Source organism: Mirounga angustirostris, unplaced genomic scaffold, assembly GCF_029215605.1.
Source record: "Mirounga angustirostris isolate CCGP_5_RB_7025 unplaced genomic scaffold, mMirAng1.0.hap1 SCAF_4, whole genome shotgun sequence".
Classification (NCBI taxonomy): domain Eukaryota; kingdom Metazoa; phylum Chordata; class Mammalia; order Carnivora; family Phocidae; genus Mirounga; species Mirounga angustirostris.
The window spans coordinates 106,354,407-106,374,129 of record NW_026991712.1 but is presented as its reverse complement, the minus strand read 5'-3'; the positions used below and the strand labels follow the sequence as shown (position 1 = coordinate 106,374,129).

Below are 19,723 nucleotides of genomic sequence, written 5' to 3'. Positions count from 1 at the left end.
TTTCTTTGTAGTTCTCCTTTCCTCTCTAAATTCTTAAGTAGTAGAATCAGTGGATAAAAGGCTATGAATAGGGGCGCCTGGGTGGCTCAGTCATTAAGCGTCTGCCTTCGGGTCCTGGGATCGAGCCCCGCATCGGGCTCCCTGCTCCACGGGAAGCTTGCTTCTCCTTCTCCCACTCCCCCTGCTTGTGTTCCCTCTCTTGCTATGTCTCTCTCTCTCTCAAATAAATACAATCTTTAAAAAAATATTTTAAAAAAAAGGCTATGAATATTTTGTGTGACAATTCTTTTTTTTTTTAATTGAAGAACAGTTGACCTACAATATTGTATTAGTTTTAGGTGTACAATATAGTGATTGGATATTTCTCTACATCAGAACCTGGTCCCCACATTCAGTCTAGTTACCATCTGTCATACACAGTCGTTACATTATTATTGACTACATTCCCTATGCTGTATATTACATCCCCGTGTCTTGTTTATTTTCTAATGGGAAGATTGTACCTTCTTAATTGCCAAAATCTTTAAAAATTCCTTTTGGCCGCATATTATAATATTGGGAAATAATTATAGCTACATTTGCTTATATGCCAGGAATGGGGCTGATAAGCCTTTTGTACATGTATCCTCTCTTCAAGGATCAGAACCACCCTCTCAGGGAGGTAATAGTTATTTTATGGAAGAGAAGATAGAGGCTCGGAGGAGTTACCTCACTTTCCCAGATTTACACAGCCAGAAAGTGGCAGTGTGTAGATTCAAACACAGGTCTCTTTGATTCCAAATTCTGTGTTTTCATCTTATTACAGAGGAGGTACATGCTCACTACAGAAAATTTAAGCAATATAGAGAAAAAGTCACCTATAATTACATAATCTAGAAATAAACACTTAAGATACTGCTCTATATGCATCTTTTTTCCCCCCATACATCTATTGTGCCCTCTTACATTGAGGAAAAAAAGGTCTGAAAGCGCTATTTACCTACTATTTGTTGTTCTTTATGATATCTAGGACAATTTCACTTAAGGCTGTCATTAGTAAATATTGACATTTGACTGGACTCTCCATTTTAAGATTGAATAGTCACTAGAAGCTTCATCATATTTTTTGTAAAAGAGTTTTTAATTTTGTAAATCTTTTTTGAGCTTAATAAAATAATTGTATGATGGAACTAATAAACTTGATCCAATTACAGTGAAATCTAGGTGCTTGCTTGCCTTTTTTTTAATTGAGAAACTGTGTTTCCTGAGGAGGCTGAAAATCATGTTAGGGGTTTGTTAATAGAAAAGGTAGATTTTTACAGAAATTAACACTCAAATAGCTGTTGCTAGGATGTAGGCAAAGAAGCCCTAAAATCCTACGATCTGGGCAGAATGCATTGTAAGAGTCTTAAGTGTGTCTTGTGTCAACATAGAGCAAGTAGAGTTGTTTTTTTTTTTTTTAAAGATTTTATTTATTTATTTATTTGAGACAAAGAGAATGAGAGAGAGAGCACATGAGAGGGGGGAGGGTCAGAGGGAGAAGCAGGCTCCCTGCAGAGCAGGGAGCCCGATGTGGGACTCGATCCAGGGACTCCAGGATCATGACCTGAGCCGAAGGCAGTCGCTTAACCAACTGAGCCACCCAGGCGCCTGCAAGTAGAGTTTTTTACGCTCATCTTGGTTCACATTGTTTTGATGGTGGGGAAGAGAAGAGCCCTACCTTTTTTTGGTTAAATAAATTTGAATTGATACATGAATAATAAAGCAGTAGAATGAAACATATTTTGGATTTCCAGTTTTCCCCCAAATCCCCCAAACTCTCAGGTGGCAACGTCCTTCTCCTCTCTCAAAAAAAAAAAAAAAAAAAGAAAAAGAAAAAGAAAAAAGAAAAGAAAAAAAGCACAGAGAAAGATAGCCTGAGGCAGGGAATGGCAACAATCTGAAGCCTGTTCAGCTTGGTCATATGAGAGAAGCAGGTGTGCAGGGCTTGGGCAGAGGAACCTGACTTTGCCCCTTACTGGCTATGTGAATTTCCCAGAGCTTTGCAACTTTCTCTGAGCATCCGTTTCCTTGTAGGTCAAACAGGGGGAAAAGGATGCACAATGCACATCTAGTGATGATTAGAGATACTAGATGAAGTGTCTTGCACAGTGTCAGGCACAGAATAGGTGCTTATTAGATAGCAGATATTCTGATTACATTTTTCTCATTAATGAGCCTAAATAAACATTTTATTGCTTCCTACATTTACCTGCCCATTTTGAAGTTTTAACTTTTAAAAAAAAAGATTTTATTTATTTATTTGAGAGAGAGAGAGAAAGAGCGAGCTAGCACGAAAAGGGGAAGGGGGGTAGAAGCTGACTCCTCACTGAGCAGGGAGCCCATCGTGGGACCCTGGGATCCTGACCTGAGCCAAAGGCAGATACTTAACCAACGGAGCCACCGAGGCACCCCAAACTTATTAATAATGACTGGGTGGACTAGTCATTTGACTCTGTTCTTCAGGGCTCTAACTTTAAATGAGGGGCTGGGAAGAGAGGAATTTGGAATCTCTCCGCTCTGAAATTGTTTGGTCGGCTCTTGGGCTCTGCCTGTGCTTTACTGATGCCAGGGCGCCACCTACTGGCCAAATGGAGGAAGGGGCTGCTGAACTGCTGAATGCTCTGTCCTCTCTGCATGCTGCTAAAACCAGTCCGAAATGCAGTGATAACACCCACAAACAGTTATTCAGACGTCATAGGATATTGTCACTGTCGTTGGTTATAACTCACTTGAAACAGTTTTGAGGATTTTAAAGAAACCTGCTCACGAACTCTAGGAAGTATAGCCCATAATGTTCGTATAACAGTCCTTTATTTGGGGACCTAACAGAGTCAAGTTGGATCTTACTTGAAATCAGCCCCAGCACAGGCCCTGGAATCTGACTGCCAGGGTTCAAATGCTGCCCCTGTCTCTTACTAGCTGTGTGTGCCTGGGCTAGTTTACTTTTCTAGGCAGCAATAACTGGGTAATTGCAAGGTTTAATGAGATGATCCATATGAAGCACTTTGTTTAGTGCCTGGCACATAGTAAGTGCTTAGTAAATGTTAGTTATGATTATTATCATTATTATTATTTCAATGTCCTATTTCCATATTTGAATAACTGTTCAGTTTTTTAAAAACCCAGATATACACATAATTTCTCTTAACAGTTGGTTTAGGTATATTTACTCCTGAGAGAAATTAATATATAAGAAGAAACTTCTTCCTCCTCTTCTTCTTGGTGGAGGAGGGGAGGGGATAGACACCAAACCAACCATTAGCACATCTGGTAACAGGTGCCATCACAGAGGTGCCAGGTATGCTAGGAACCCAGGGTCAGAGGTGCTCACCAGCCACACCAGGGGAAGACTTCCCATGTGTTTATGAGTACTCTCCTTCCCATTCTTACATGATAGAAAAGCTCGTCTCCTTATGCCATCTGATGTGGTTTGAAGTGGGGTCCATAAATCATCAGCCAAGGAAGAATTCTTGAGATGTTTTCAGTGCAAAGAAGTATTTTTATTATAGCATGGGGACAGGACCCATGGGCAGAAAGATCTGCCCCTGGATGGTGAGGAGCAATTGATTAGATACTTTGGAGTTGGGGGAGGTAAAGACAAAGGAAGTTTCCAAGAGGATTTTCATATGCTAAAGACTTACAGGATACTGGAGACCTAGCTGTTGTCAAACTCAGGTTGTTTTTCCCTCTAAGCAAAGTACTGAAACAGTTGGGAGTTCCTAGAGGACTGTCTCAAGTATTTGTCAGTGGGCTGCACGTTATAAGGAAACTTAATTTTATCTACATTTCCTTCTTGCCTTTGTTCCCCCACCAACCACAACTCTTTTCTCCTTTAGGTTGTAAATCTGTTGCTGGAAAATAATTTGAACTAAGTAGGAAAACAGATTTGTTTTTTCCAAGTAGAAAACTGCATCCATTTTCTCTAAATGTGTGTGTGTAAGTTACTGTTTCTACACACAAGATTGAAAATAAGCTTTGTATTACCTGTTTGCCCAGAAGCAGCATGGCCTGTGAGAATCTTGTATCTGGGCCGCGGAGTAGTTTGATCTGCCTTCCAGTTCTGCCTCCATCCATTGTGTGACCTTGGCCAAGGATACCAGTTGCTCTTGGTTGCAGGCAGCAGAACCACCTCTGGTAAATTAAACCAAAAAAGGCATTGATTGGAATGATGCTGGGGATCTCACAGCCTCCAAGGGAAGGCTGGAGAATGAGGCCTAGAAAATGAACAGGATCCAAGGGAGATGATGTCTCAGCAGGGTCCAGGCAGGGAAATGGAAACCACACCATTTCAAACAGAGGGAATTTAATACAAGGGATTTGTTACAGAGAAGGCTAAAAAGGAAAAGGGCAACACTGAAGAAACCAGAATATTATGGAGGAAAGAGCTCCTGCCTTTAGAAAGGTAGAAAGTGAGGTCACCAGAATCTGGGGGCTTGGAAGGGGAGCCAGGCTGGTATTGGGAGCTCTGAAGGGAATGCCACCAGCTGGTGTGTGCATTTGGGGGCTGAGGAGCAGAGACTAGGTGGCTGGGCCGCAGACTGGTACTGGGAGTACGATGCTGAGCTGGGAGCTCTGGTTGCTCCTATCTTCTTTGGCTGAAGCCTCCTGGCCCCTACCCAGAAGCCTCCAGTCACTCCAGTTGTGCTTCATGCCTCCCATGTTTTGAACTGACAGCGAGCCAGCTGCAAATGCCCTCTGCAGACCCTGGCCCCAGCATGGGAGGGTTGGCTTGCTGCTGAGAGAAAATAGGAAATGACCAGCATATGCAGAGTCTGAGGCAGCGCGAGATACGGCCAAGGACGCAGCGAAGAAATTGCTGGTTTACTTTGCGGGCTAATGCCGCCCATACGCTCTGGGCCCACCATCATGAAAGAGTTCTGAATGAGACTCACCCGGTATGCCCTGCATCAGTGAACCCTGCATACGTTACAGGTGTGGTCATCAGGGTGCTGAGAAGTTAGTCCCGTGTGAATCCCTGGGGCTGCGGGCCAGGTCTGCAGTGGCCAAAGGCCCCCTGCCCCCAGTCACCTTGGTTGATTGGCCAAGTCTAGGTCGCATATCTGTAACCCAGCTGACTCTGTAGCTCCCAGGAATACTCACACGATGCTGGATCCACTGGAAACGGAAGGCGGTTTAGGGGCTGACCATCTGTACCGCTGTGCCTCCCCCAATGAGAATGTCTACCAAAAAATCATTCAACTTTTTTAGTTTCTCCATCTGTTAAATGGGGTTTACTATTCTTACCTTAACAGGCTGTTTGGAGAATTAAAAGAAATGATATACAATGGTGACTTAGACGTGGTAGGTGCTTAATAATTATTCCTCTCTTTTGTGGGGGATTGCACTATAGAGTGAAACGACTCACCCAGCACAAGGGCTTTAACTGTAGTTGAAAAGTATTTGTTGGGGCGCCTGGGTGGTTCAGTCATTAGGCGGCTGCCTTCAGCTCAGGTCATGATCACAGGGTCCTGGGATCGAGCCCCACATGGGGCTCCCTGCTTGGTGGGGAGCCTGCTTCTCCCTCTCCCACTCCCCCTGCTTGTGTTCCCTCTCTTGCTGTCTCTCTCTGTCAAATAAATAAATAAAATCTTAAAAGTATTTGTCAAGTGGAAGAAAAAGCACAAAGAATCATGCCAGCAGGCCTCCTGGGCACCTTTGACCTTTTTTTTTTTTTTTTTTTAAAGATTTTATTTATTTATTTGAGAGAGAGAATGAGAGAGAGAGCACATGAGAGGGGGGAGGGTCAGAGGGAGAAGCAGACTGCTGAGCCGGGAGCCCGATGCGGGACTCGATCCCGGGACTCCAGGATCATGACCTGAGCCGAAGGCAGATGCTTAACCGACTGAGCCACCCAGGAGCCCCATAAACTATTATTTTCAATGTGATTCATAAATTTTTTTTTTTAAGATTTTATTTATTTATTTGAGAGAGAATGAGAGAGAGCGCACATGAGAGGGAGGAGGGTCAGAGGGAGAAGCAGACTCCCCGCCGAGCAGGGAGCCCGATGCGGGACTCGATCCCGGGACTCCAGGATCATGACCTGAGCCGAAGGCAGATGCTTAACCGACTGAGCCACCCAGGAGCCCCATAAACTATTATTTTCAATGTGATTCATAAATTTCTTTTTTTTTTTTTTTAAGATTTTATTTATTTATTTGAGAGAGAATGAGAGATAGAGAGCATGAGAGGGGGGAGGGTCAGAGGGAGAAGCAGACTCCCCGCCGAGCAGGGAGCCGGATGCGGGACTCGATCCCAGGACTCCAGGATCATGACCTGAGCCGAAGGCAGTCGCTTAACCAACTGAGCCACCCAGGCGCCCCCACCTTCGACCTTTGAGTGGCCCCCGGACGCCTTTGTTTTGGCTTGGGAGGAGTGTATGCTCCCAGGGTTTGAATCCTATGGGTAGAGGTTTCGGATTTTCATGAGCGACTTCCAATATCCAGAGTAGGGTTTTCTCCCCGCTCCTGGGTGTGTGTGTGTGTGTGTGTGTGTGTGCGCGCGGCTCTTCCGGCTGCTGCTTCAGGAAAGTGCTTCCACCTCTTTCCTACTCTCTCAGGAGATGCCCTTTCCTCGGAAGCTCTGTGGAGGTTCATACACTTGGCCGTGAAGGGTTCTGGCGCTCCTGGGTGTCGGGAAACGCGCGCCTTTTGCTCACAGCTCCGTTTTCCCTTCAGGCTATCCTCTTCACGCCCCTGAAGCCTACTTTCCTTATTTCAAAAAGCACAACGTGACGGCCGTCGTGAGGCTGAACAAAAAGGTTTACGAGGCGAAGCGCTTCACAGACGCGGGCTTCGAGCACTACGACCTGTTCTTCCTCGACGGCAGCACGCCCAGCGACAACATCGTGCGGAGGTTCCTCAACATCTGCGAGAACACGGACGGGGCGATCGCGGTTCACTGCAAAGGTGCGTGCGGCCGCGGCGGCCGCTCTGGAAGGGCACCCGGCCGAAAGCTGCCAGTCGTGCAGAGCCAAACCAGCCAGTGGCGGCCGAAAGGGGCCACGAGTGCTTTTGTTGGTCTGAGAACACTGGAACACAAACCCATTTAAATAGCCCCTTCGCGAGGCGAGGCTTGCTTGGATGCGGGTAATCCGCGGAGGTCTGCCTTTCCCCGGCCTTACCTCACCCAGATCCTGCCCGCGGACGCCGGGCAATCGCCACATGGCCCCGTCTGTGGGTCGGCAGGAGTACCCTGACTGGGTACAGTTGTCAAGAGGCAGTTTCCCCCCTCTTTTTCTTCCAGAATTGCCAATCTCCTCTCTACCCTCCTCCACCCATGTGCTATTCAGTGCTCCCATTTTAGGACCCAGCCGTCTGGGCCCCATTTTGCCCTCTACTCCCCGCTTCCCTCGCTGGTCTTTTGCATAAGGGACCAGAGTGTCTTCCCTGCCCATTGCCAGCGGATGGCAGCGTGCTGGGGTCGCTGGCGAGCTTGCTTGCTGCAGATGTGTTAACCGTTTCTTTGCGTGAACTTGGTTATGTAAAGACTGGGTTATATAAACGAATCTCTGCTCTCTAGGGGTGGGTACTTCCTCAGGCAGGGGTCTTTCAGACTACAGGGGCCCTAAGGTTGCCAGATTCAGTAAATAAAAATACAGGACGCCTCGTCAAATTTGAATTTTTGACAAACCAATGAATACTTTTTTAGTATGTTTCGAATATGTCCCGGAACATACATTCTGCATTTTAGCTGGCAACCTCGTGATGGCTACTCAGAAAATGTGAAATAACATGTTCTCCAAGCCTAGTTGTTAGACTCTGAGGAGGGTCAAATCCCGTTTTAGAGTTTCCAGCCCTGGATGGAGGTCTCTTACTGGGGTCTTTGACTGGAGTGACAGGAAACAATCCCCGGCCACTCTGGGATGGAGGCTAGTTCCTCGCACGCAGCATCTCCTCCTGCCACTGGGTGGCGCTGCTCTCACGACTTTGAGTCTGATCACTAGTTTCTGTGGAGTTTATGCTAATTGCCTAGTAGGTGTTGGGGATTGTACTGTTCTTTCCAAGTGCCTGGTGCTGCTGTAACTGACTTACTCAGACGAGCATGGCTTCGGTTCTGACAGAAATTAAAATACCATTTTGTAGGCCTTTGTTTCTATGTTTAAGATTTGAGTGGGTGGAGGTACTTGGCTGCCATGTGAGCGGCAACGGGAAGCTGCGTTTTGCCAGAGACCCGGAGAGACGCACGTGGCCGCGATTCGGCTGAGGGCTCCTTGTGAGGGCTCCGTCCGCTTCAGCCGAGCCGCCGCCACCCCTCCTCTTCGCGTTTCTTAGCCGGATGGGGCCCGGCGTGCAGGACGTCCTAGCTCTCCGAGGAGGGGGTGTGTGTGTTGGGGGGGGTCGGGCTAGGAAGGTGTCTTGTTCTCTCATCCAGAGAGTGCTTTCTTTCAGTTCTCATCAGGTCACAGCGGAGTGGTGGGGAGCTGGCTTGCCCTGGATGGGGTCCATTTGCGCTCTGACTTTGCCTTTCCAGCTCATTTTGTTCAAGATTGCCCAGGCCCGGGAAAAAGCCAGCATTGCGCACATTTCAAGTATCAGTGGACCTTGAGAGCTAATGGGACTGTAGCAGCTACCAACCTTTAGTAGGAGATGTTTGTGCGCTCTTTTGCAAAGTTTATTTTTGTGTCACAAAATTAGTATTTTTCCTCCCAGAAATTGGGCCTTTTTTCCTAGTCGATTAATTTTATGGTTACCAAGTCTTAGAGCTTATCTGCGTGTCATATGTTGGATTGACAAATTCATGGGAGAAGAAATGCAAAACTGTCATTAAAACTCAGTATCTTTCCCTTTTTAACAGAAGTATAGTTGATTCACAATGTTACATTAGTTTCAAGTGTACAACATAGTGATGGGACAAGTTTATACATTATGCCGTGCTCACCACAAGCGCAGCTCCCATCTGTCACCATACAACGCTATTATAATACCATTGACTATATTCCCTATGCTGTGCCTTTTATTCCTGTGATTTATTCATTCCATAACTAGAGGCCTGTACCTCCCACTCCCCTTCACCCATTTTGTCCCTCCCTTCATTCCCTTCCACTCTGGCAACCACCAGTTCTCTGTATTTATGGGTCTGTTTCTGCTTTTTCTTTCTTTCTTTCTTTTTTTTTGTTTCTTAGATTCCACATATAAGTGAAATTGTATTTCATTTGTCTTTCCATCTGACATATTTCACTTAGCATAATACCTTCTAAGTCCATCCATGTTGTTGCAAATGGCAAAATCTCATTCTTTTTTATGGCTGAGTAATATTACATTATATATACATATATACATATACATCTCTCTCTCTATATATATACTTCCTTATTCATTCATCTATCAATCGACACTTAGGTTAGCTATTGTAAATAATGCTGCAATAAACAGGGGTGCATATATCTTTTTGAATTAGTGTTTTCATTTTCTTTTGGGTGTCTGCATCTCTCTTGATAGCATTTCTCACCTAACTGAAATTATAAAAATGAAACTCTCTGATGTTCAACATTCTTATTACAGGTATTCTCTGTATTATATCCTAGGTTTGTGAATGTTAACATTTAAAAAAATACAGTATGGGTATATGAGTTGTGTGTGTATGTATTTTATACTGCAGAGGTTTATATATTATTATTTAAAATCAGAACCATTAGCACTGAGGTGAGTTCTTGTATGGGAAGGTCACATTCACATGTGGTGACATCTTTTGGGTAATGTTATTTCATTTGCTTCCACTTGTACACACATGTAGGACTCCTTTATAAAGATTACACCTTCCGTTTAATTACAGCTGTATTGCTTTTAATAGCATACTTATCTGCTAGAGGCCTGTTAATTATTTTGACATCTGCCCTAATTAAGTCAGTTTAATTTTCTGGGAATTGAAGCATCACTGAGCATTTTAACTGAAGTACAAGGAGGAGGGAGAGAGAATCTTATCCTATGCCACATGAACTTCAGTAGCTGCTGGAAAGGGAATGAAGATGTCATGCCTCAACATAAAGTGCTAGATAGAGAGACAAACTAGAAATTGATTTGCTGGGAATGGGTGAAATCTTACCAATGATCCAGTGTCTATAGTTCACCTTCTGGTTGATAAAAGGGATGGCTATGATTTGTTTTTGAAAATTTCTAGCACAAATAATAATTTAAAAAAATGGGAACACAGTGATGTTCTGGTATGTGATTGTTGATATTCTGTAGGACATCAGAAAATGCCTGGAACTACAAGGGAATCAGCATTTAACTTGGTATAAATAGAGTACTTTTCAACGTCTTGTCTTGCTGTGTCAGGGAGCCCTTTAATTATGAGCGCTTTAAGAAATTTGTTAAAGTTTTTATAGAAACTTAGTGAAATGTTCCTATTCTGTTGAATTGTGGTAAGAGCTCCTAACTATTGAGTGCTAAGTACGTTCTTTTTATAGATCTAAATTATAGACTCTTTTTAAAAGGGGGAAGCAACTTTAGTTTCAGAGAAATTTGAAAATTTTCTGCACCACCTTTTTTGGTTGTGTGTGTGACTAGGAGCCTAGCCGAGGGAATGGGACAGCCCCTTCTTTGCACAGGGAGGGGAGCAGTGAGAGGTAGGGCTGCCTCCAGAAAGACCATCTCCTCTCCAGACAGAGAGGAGACTCCAAGGAGGGACTCTAGAAAGTCCTTGCGCGCTGGCTGCTACGCAGGTTCCTACTGAGGTTCCTACAGCAGGATGTCTCCGCTGTGTTTTATGCACAGGATTACCTATAGTCTTGTCAGATGTCTGAGAGTTAACAACGCTGCAGAGGCAGAGAGCATCTGCTCTGGACAGAAACAGAAAGGCAAATTGCTCTTCACTCTAATGTTAAAGGAAGAGCCCCACTGAGACCACAATTAAATTTTACTCTTTTCTAAAGAATGTTGATGTTTGATCTGGGGCAAAATGTACTTCAGATGGAAACAGGCTACACACACACACACACACACACACACACCCCTCATCTAATAAAATATTGTAAATATAATTTTTAAAAAGGAAGGCTTAATGGGAAGGGAATGTCAAGCATCTGTAAACATGAGCTTGGTTGTAATTTTATTTGCATTTTTTAATAAAGGTTTTGTTTTTAAGTAATCTCTACACCAGTATGGGGATCGAACTCATAATCCTGACATTAAGAGTACATGTTCCTCCAACTGAGCCCGCCAGGTGCCCCTCATTTGCATTTTGATGTGTCTTTTCAACCTGCCTTTATTGCCTCCAAGAAGGGAGAATTGTTTTTTTTGTTTGTTTGTTTGTTTGTTTGTTTTGCAGGGGTTGGGGTGGGGAGGAACCATTCTTTTTCTGTATAAAGCACAGATTTACTTACCGTACATAGAGATATGCAGTATACTGTGCACTAACATTTCATGGGAGACGATCAGGAAAAATGTCTTAAAGAGGCTCTTAGAGGAGGCAATAAGGAAAAAAAGATTGAGAAACACTGATTTAGAGACTGCTTTTCATACTTTCACATTTATGGAACTAGGGTGGATCTGAAAATGGGTAGCATGTCATAGTATAATTTTTTCTTACTTAGGTGGAATTTAAATAATGGTGCATATCACACTGTTAGGCGACTTGATGGTATCTTAGATTTGGGGAGACACTGTGTATTTCGAAGTACTGAAGAGATTAGAGAAGATACTCTTTATTATTTGACCAGCAAAGCTGACAAAAGGGCTCCTCTTTTGGGGGAAAAGATTCTTTTTTTTTTTTTTAAAGATTATTTATTTATTTGACAGAACTAGAGAGAGACAGTGAGAGAGGGAACACAAGCAGGGGGAGTGGGAGAGGGAGAAGCAGGCTTCCCGTGGAGAAGGGAGCCTGACGCGGGGCTTGATGCCAGGATCCTGGGATCATGACCTGAGCTGAAGGCAGACGCTTAACAAACGACTGAGCCACCCAGGCGCCCCGGGGGGAAAAGATTCTTAAGCATATTAAAAACAAAGCTGTCAACTTTCCCGTTTCCTTTTCTAACTAAATGTTTTCACAGATGAAATTGACCTTGGACCAGTTTTCCAGGCCAGAAATACCAGTCATCTTTGACTTTCCCTGTGACTCTGTCCAAGTGTCTTTCTAATTCAGCTCCTCCTTTTTATCACCAAGGTCCATCCAGCCCATCTGTGCCCCTCCCAGCCGCCTCGCCCTCCTGCCCACCTCACCCTCCTGCCCCAGCCTCCTAGCTGCTCCCTGGCTCCCCTCTCTGTACTTGCCAACATTGTCCGTGTGCTGCTTCCTGAGCATCTGCTTTTATCATGGTACTTTCTTGCCCCCAAATACATGGCAACTTTATTTTGCCCTTTACATTGGTTGAAGGAAAAAATACAGATTTTTTACATAATAGCAGTTGTACGTTTATTAGCTATTGATAATATCATGAATTCTTTAATACTTTTAAAATGAGTTGAATTTTGTTCATCAAAGCATCATTTACATATATTTGAGGAGTAATAATGCATACACCCAGGAGATGTGACTTAACTGGTACTCAGAGCACGGTGGACCTGGCTCTGGAGACTCGTAATTATAACTCAGTGGTCCTTTGTGTCTTTGGTCCACAACTTGGAATCTACTTCACCTCAGCTCGGGCCCTTCCACTTGACTCAGAGGTACTCTATTTTCTGGCCTTTTCCACCCATCCGACCTTATTCTGCACTCGACACACACTGCCACATTCTTCAGCCAAGCTTTCATTCATCACACCCTTTGCTGAAAATATTCTGTGACCTTCCTATTCTTTAGAGTCTGCTAAAATCCGTGTCAGCAATGACACATTCTTTGAAGACACCAGAGGCTCACACAGCATCCCCCACTTTCTCTGAGAGCCCAGTTTCTTTGTTGTTGTTATCTTTCCCATTTCTTTGTTATTGTTTCTGGCTTAATACTCTGCAACTGCTCTGATACTCATCATGGTCAAAAATTATATCCTATACTTGCTTATATCCTTGTCCTATGAGCAGAACCCTGTCCTGAGAATCTTGAATAAGCATTTGACTAGCTGAATTTAATGTTTAAAGACAGAACTACTTTCTTTTTCTTTTCTTTTCTTTTTTTTTTTTAAAGGTTTTATTTATCCATTTGACAGAGAGAGAGAGGGAACACAAGCAGGGGGAGTGGGAGAGGGAGAAGCAGGCTTCCCGCCAAGCAGGGTGCCCAATGCGGGGCTCGATCCCAGGACCCTGGGATCATGACCTGAGCTGAAGGCAGACGCTTAACGACTGAGCCATCCAGGCGCCCCATCTTTTTCTTTTCTTTTTTAAAGATTTGTTTATTTGAGAGAGAGAGAGTGTGTGAGTGCAGGTGGACAGAGGGGCAGAGGGAGAGACTCTTCAAGCAGACTCCCTGCTGAGCATGGAGCCTGACATGGGGCTCAATCTCATGACCCATGAGATCATGACCTGAGCCGGATGCTCAACCGACTGAGCCACCCAGGCACCCCAGAGCCACTTTATTCTTCTATAAGAAAAAGTATAGGGACGTCTGGATGGCTCAGCACGTTAGCGTCTGCCTTTGGCTCAGGTCATGATCCCAAGGTCCTGGGATCGAGTCCTGTATTGGGCTCCTTGTTCAGCAGGGAGCCTGCTTCTCCCTCTGCCTGTCGCTCCCCCTAGTTGTGCTCACATGCTCCCCCTCTGACAAATAAATAAATAAAATCTTAAAAAAAAAAGTGTGTATGATACAAACAGATTTTTAAGTAGTGGAAAAATAACTCTGCATACTGCTTTGCTCATGGGTGATATGTAAATAAAAATTTACAGTACTAAGTCTAACACCAAGAAGCCAGATATGGAAAGATTTAGAAAATGCTTGTAAATGAACATTATTGGTTCAGTCCTATATACTTCCTGAGGGCAGGCATCCTGCTTGTCTTCATATTTCTGTTTCTAGATCTTTCACGGTGGCTTGTACACAGTCAGTCTCAATCAGTACCTGTAAGATGAGTGACGGGATGCGAGCCAAGAGTGGAAAGAATTCTGGGATGAGAATCAGGACCATGGGGGAATTTTAGTCCTGAATTCCGTACTCTCTTGTTATATGAGTCAGTTGATTGGTGGGCCTCCGTTGTTCTGGTATGTGAACAACCACCACTTATCAAGAACCTATGGGTTGATAAAGTTTTTGAATATTTTTGCAAAAGGAGGAAATCAGTGTGCATTTCTTAAAAAAGATTGGCTAAAATGCAAATTAAGTCCTATCACTGTTACTTCTTTGGAGAGAGGGTAAAAAATACAGCAATTGGTAAAAACACTTTGAAGAAATCAGAGCTCATGATAATAACCAGTATTTCATTGAAAGTCATTTTTTTGAAAGTCATTTCTAACTGTATTACTTAATCTTATGTAACAGTGTGTGCATTCAACATAAAGAACATAAGCTAACACCAAAGTTCTTAGAAAATGAAGGAGCCTGGGGAAATGAAATTTGAGCACTTCTGTTTGCTTTGTTTTTCCTCAGTGGACTGTGTACTCTCCCAAGGGCAGGGGCAATATCTCTTTTATTTGTCACCGTGCCCCCAGCTCCTAGCACAGTACCTGGCAGGTCGTAGGTACTCCATCCGTACCTACTGACTGAGGAAATCATGAAATCCTGGGGTCTGATGGAGTGACAGGGAGGTTGGATGACCATCTGATAAAGGTAGTATTGAAACAGTTGTGGGCTAGGGAGTTGATGAGGCTTGGTGACATCCATGGTGTCTTCCAACTTTGATTCTATGATTCCTTATTCTACAATAAGTTAAAAAAAAAAAACCACCCTAACCATTTAAACAAGCTATAAATGGGCCATGATAATATAATCAGTTACACGGCTGACTCAGAGGTCACACAGACAAACTATTAACTGTAGATTCATCTCAGCCTGGGCTGGGGTCCAAGGTGGGGAGGGTGAAGACACCCGACAGGTGATATTTTGCAAGTGCTTGTCATGGAAGCCCCATTGCTTTAACAATATCCACAATGACGGGCATCCCCAAAGGCCCCTGGGGGTTGAGCCTGATCTTTTTTCAAGACCCTTGCTCTGATTTGTCTATGTTCTTACATAGGCTTATTTTAATTCTATGATCTGTTTTTAGAAGATTTCTTGAGTTAGAATTATCTTTTAACCCCACATCATGTAGAAAAGCATTATGTTATTGTCTGGGTTTACAACACTTGCATTTTACTTGAAACCATTGCAGTTTCTGGGCAGGGTTTGATTTTGGGATTTTTGTGAGTACCTTTGCTATATTTGTCTTTCTTGGTCTGTTTCCTTTTCTTGCAGCTGGTCTTGGAAGAACAGGGACGTTGATAGCCTGTTATGTCATGAAACACTACAGGTTTACACACGCTGAAATAATTGCTTGGATCAGAATATGCCGGCCAGGCTCCATTATAGGACCCCAGCAGCACTTCCTGGAAGAGTAAGTATATGGCCTCCGTTACCATATTATGTCCTTGGTTCTGATCATTTCTACGTCGTGTTCTCCTGGCTGTGGACTGTGTCAAGCCTGTGCTCATAAAATGGCTGCACTGTGAGAGAAGTCTGTGCCTCTAATGGAATATTGTTGATTTGACAGCTAATGCATTCTAACTTTGTACCTTTTTTATCTCTCAGATCAGGTGAGAGAAGAAAATCACAGAGCCATCTCTGCCTACCTTTTTTCTGTCATTTTCTATGTGTGATCTGGCTACAGTGCAATTTTCTTATGTCATCCTACTTGACACTTTTCATTCTTTTCTTTTGTTTGCGTGTCTAAAAGCAGAATGAAAAAAACCACAACTAAGGTCCGTCAGTGATTTGGGTGACATTGCCGCTTTCCTGACAACGAACTAAACTGCTAAAGTAGCTGCAACTTACGAGTTACCAAGGAAGAAAAAAGAGAACTGGGTTTTAGTCCTGGCCATGCCACTAAATGGCTTTATGACCGTTATTTGGAAGAATACTTATAAATTCATTCATTCATTCATTCATTCGCATATGCATGAACTATTTGTCAAACCCCAGCCCATAAGGTGGAGAGATTTAACTCCTAAAAGAACGATTCTTTCTGGTTGTCCCATAAAATTTTAGAAATTACCACTGATTTATCCATTAATAAAATGAGGAGATGAAATTAGCACTAGCTGATTTGGGTCCAGCTCTAAAATATTATCAATTATATCTTATTAAGAAATTTTATTTTTTTCTTTTTATGCTGTGATAGCTGTATCTTGAATAGCATTCTTTTTTATATAATTAATTTCTTTTCCCGTTTAATCTCTTTCTGTTGGTGAGAAACAAATGATTGTGACTTTCACAGAAAAGATGCTCTAAGTAAGTCATAAGCATCTGAAATGGTTAAAAGGATTTGAAGAATCCTGCTGAGGAAACTGCTTCAGTTGCCGGCCCCAGGGGTTGTGAGGGGGTGGGGGGAGGAGATAAGAACACAGTGCTGGAAATGTGAATTTATATCTTTGCTTCAAAGAATGAAATAGAAGTGTAATGAATACACAAGAAAAAATACCAAGAACAGGATCATTAAGAAGACAGAGATTCCTAGGGTTGGCCTATGAGATACAAATAAAGTAATCCTATTATTATAGAGATTTATTCTTTATCACATTCTCAGTGAGGGTTTCCTCTGCTTTATGTGTGCCTAGAGCATGAAGCTTGGTGCTGTATATCTGCCAGGGGCTTGTTGTACTAATTGCTCACTAAAGTTAAGTAAATTAGGATTAGGAAACAGAAACCAAGACACTACTAAGCCTGCTTCTTTAAGAAGTTCCATCAATCTCTTAATTAAAACTGTTGTTGGGAAAAAACAAAAACAAAACAAAAACTGTTGTTAGGAAGAATGTTCATTCATTAGGTACCTACTGAATACTCACCTTGCTCCCAGCACTCTGCTAGGTGTGGCTCCCGGGATGAGGAGATGTAGCTGAGAATTGCACCTCATTTTCCCGGGGTGTCAGATACCACAACCCTCCCGCCTCATGCCTGTTCATGCCCCCCGCCTCCCTCTCTACTATGCCTCTTCTCTCTGCCACATCTCAAAATAACAACAGAAGAAATTAGGTTATGAGGCAAGAAGGGCACTCTACACTGAAAAAAGGTTTTTGTTGTTTTTTTTCATTTCATCTCAGCTAGAAAACTCAGGATATTTCCTTTGGTGTGAGTCCATATTATAGTTTTCTAAGTATAGAAAAATACTTACAGAAAAGCAAGAACTGAGGTGCAGGAATTACTTCCTTGCATAACTGAAGCATTAAAATCAGTCATTAATTAAAGTTATTAAATTAAGATCAGGCCTAGAATAAGTCATTAATGCTTAGGTCAGAACCTTCCTGAAGGCAGATTCTTTGAGGCACTAGACCTTCCATGTTTTGCAGTATTTCTCATGGAGCTAGCGTGGGGAAAATGCCTGCATCATTTCCTAGGCTTTATTAGATCACCTCCATCAAGGTAGGGGTCTAATCTGCTTTATGCTTTGAGTGGCACCAGAGGTACTATTGTGCTTTACACGACTGTGCATACTTCTCTTCTTATCTTCTCCTCTTCTTTTTTTTCCTTTCCAAGCCTGTATCTTGATGTACCCCATAGCAGAAGACATTGCTTAGTGCATTCGTGACGTTCATTCATCTGACAGAGATTTATTAGACATGCACTCTCTGTCAGGCCGTGCTCTTGGGCCTGGGGTGACAGCAGGGAACATGCCAGACAAGGGGATTTACTCCCAGGTGTAATATCTCTAGTGGAAGGAGCAGACAATGAACAAGTGTGTAAGTTTATAGACGACATAATTTCTGACAGCGATACGAACAATGGAGACTAGCGGTAGGGGAGGGGGGTGATTACAGGGCATGGGAGAGCACTTTGGCCAAGGAGTGCCTCTTGAAAGAGAGCCAGAACCTCGAGGGTGGAAGAAACCAGTGCTGGTGGTCTGAATTGTGTCCTGGGTAGCAGGCACGCGGAGGTCCTGAGATGGGAACGTGCACCATTTCTGAAGCCCAGAAAGAAGGCTAGTGTGGGTAGAATACAATGAGCTGGAGTGGGTGGTTTGAGAGGTTGGCTCAATCAATTTTCACAAAGTGAACATACCCCTGTAACCACGTTGCAGATCAGGAAATAGAACAATTAGCAGCATCCAGAAGCCTCCCTTGTACTCCTTCCGTTCACTGCCCAGTTCTTCTGCCTGTGTGACCATTACGCTTACTTCTAACATCATACATGAGTTTTGCCTGATCGTAACCTTACACAAATGGAATCAGTATGTATATCTGGCTTCTTTCAGTCAGCATTATTTTATTGTTATGTGTAAAAGTAGCGTGTTCATTTTCATTGCTGGATAAAATTCCATTGTTTGAATACATAATATTTTAGCTCTTCTGTTGATGGATATTTAAGTTGTGTCCAGTTTGGGGCTATTTCCTATCTTTGGTATATCTATCTGTTGGATGAATACCTGTGAGTGGAACATTCAGTTATAGCAGATATCACTAAAGACTTTTCCAAAGTAGGTCTGCCACCTTAGATTCCTCTCAACAGCGGTGGGAGTTCTACTTTCTTCACATACTTACTAATACTTGATATTGTCAGTTTTTTAAAGTTAAGTCATTATACTCTGCTCATAGTGGTATTTCACTTCGTAGTTTTAATTTGCTGTTCGCTGATAGCTAATGTGGTTGAACTTTTCATGTATTTGTTGGCCATTTGTGTATTCTCTCTTTTTTTAAAAAAAGATTTAATTTATTCATTTGAGAGAGAGAGAGAGAGAGCACAAGTCAGGTGGAGGGTTAGGGGGAGAGAGAGGAGCAGGCTCCCCGCTGAGTAGGGAGCCCAATGTGGGGCTCAATCCCAGGATCCTGGGATCACGACCTGAGCTGAAGGCAGACGCTTAACCAACTGAGCCACCCAGGCGCCACTGTGTATTCTCTTTTATGAAATATATTTTCAAATCTCTTACCCATCTTTCTATCAGACTTTTTTCTTGTCGATGTGTAGGAGTCTCAATATTCTGGCTACATGCACACTGTCCATTCTATGTAATGCAGATAGATTCTGCTTCTCTTGGGGTTTGCTTTTTCACTCCGTAGTGTGTTTTGAATAGAATTTCTTGTGGTGAGAATTTTTAAGATCTACTCTCTTAGAACTTTAAAACATGCAAATACAGTAGTATTAACTGTAGTCATCATGCTGCATATTATAACATCAGGACTTATTTATCTTATAACTGGAAGTTTGTACGTTTTGACCCCTGTCACCCATTTCTCTCACCCCCCACCTCTGGCAATCACCAATCTGTTATCTGTATCTATGAGCTTGTTTTTTTTTTTTTAGATTCCACATATAAATAAGATCATATAGTATTTGTTTTCTCTGTATGACTTATTTCACTTAGCATAATGCCCTCAAGGTCCATCCATGTTGTCACAAGATTTCCTTTGTTTTTATGGCTGAATAATATTTAATTATATATATATAATATATATATAATTACATATATATGTATATACATATACATATACATATATTACATATATATTATATATAATATATATAAATGTATTTTATACATATATATATAAAATACATTTTATATATATGTATAAAATACATATATATATGTATAAAATACATATATATATATATATATAAAATACATTTTCTCCATTCATCCATCAGTGGATGAATCTTCATTTTTTTCTATGTTTAGCTATTATAAATAATGCTATAACGAACATGGGGGTACAGA

At 42.6% G+C, this 19,723-nt stretch overlaps 1 protein-coding gene across 8 annotated transcripts in view; it reads left to right on the top strand.

The window, feature by feature from the left end:
* Nucleotides 1-19,723, top strand: part of CDC14A (cell division cycle 14A) — a 182,062-nt gene that overhangs the window by 100,485 nt on the left and 61,854 nt on the right. For 7 of the 8 annotated variants that reach the window (XM_064588751.1, XM_064588753.1, XM_064588754.1 and 4 more), the window contains 2 exons: nt 6,696-6,926; nt 15,274-15,412. In XM_064588751.1, the coding sequence (XP_064444821.1) occupies nt 6,696-6,926; nt 15,274-15,412 (370 nt within the window). The remainder of the gene's footprint in view (nt 1-6,695; nt 6,927-15,273; nt 15,413-19,723) is intronic. The other variant, XM_064588756.1, reaches the window with a different exon arrangement.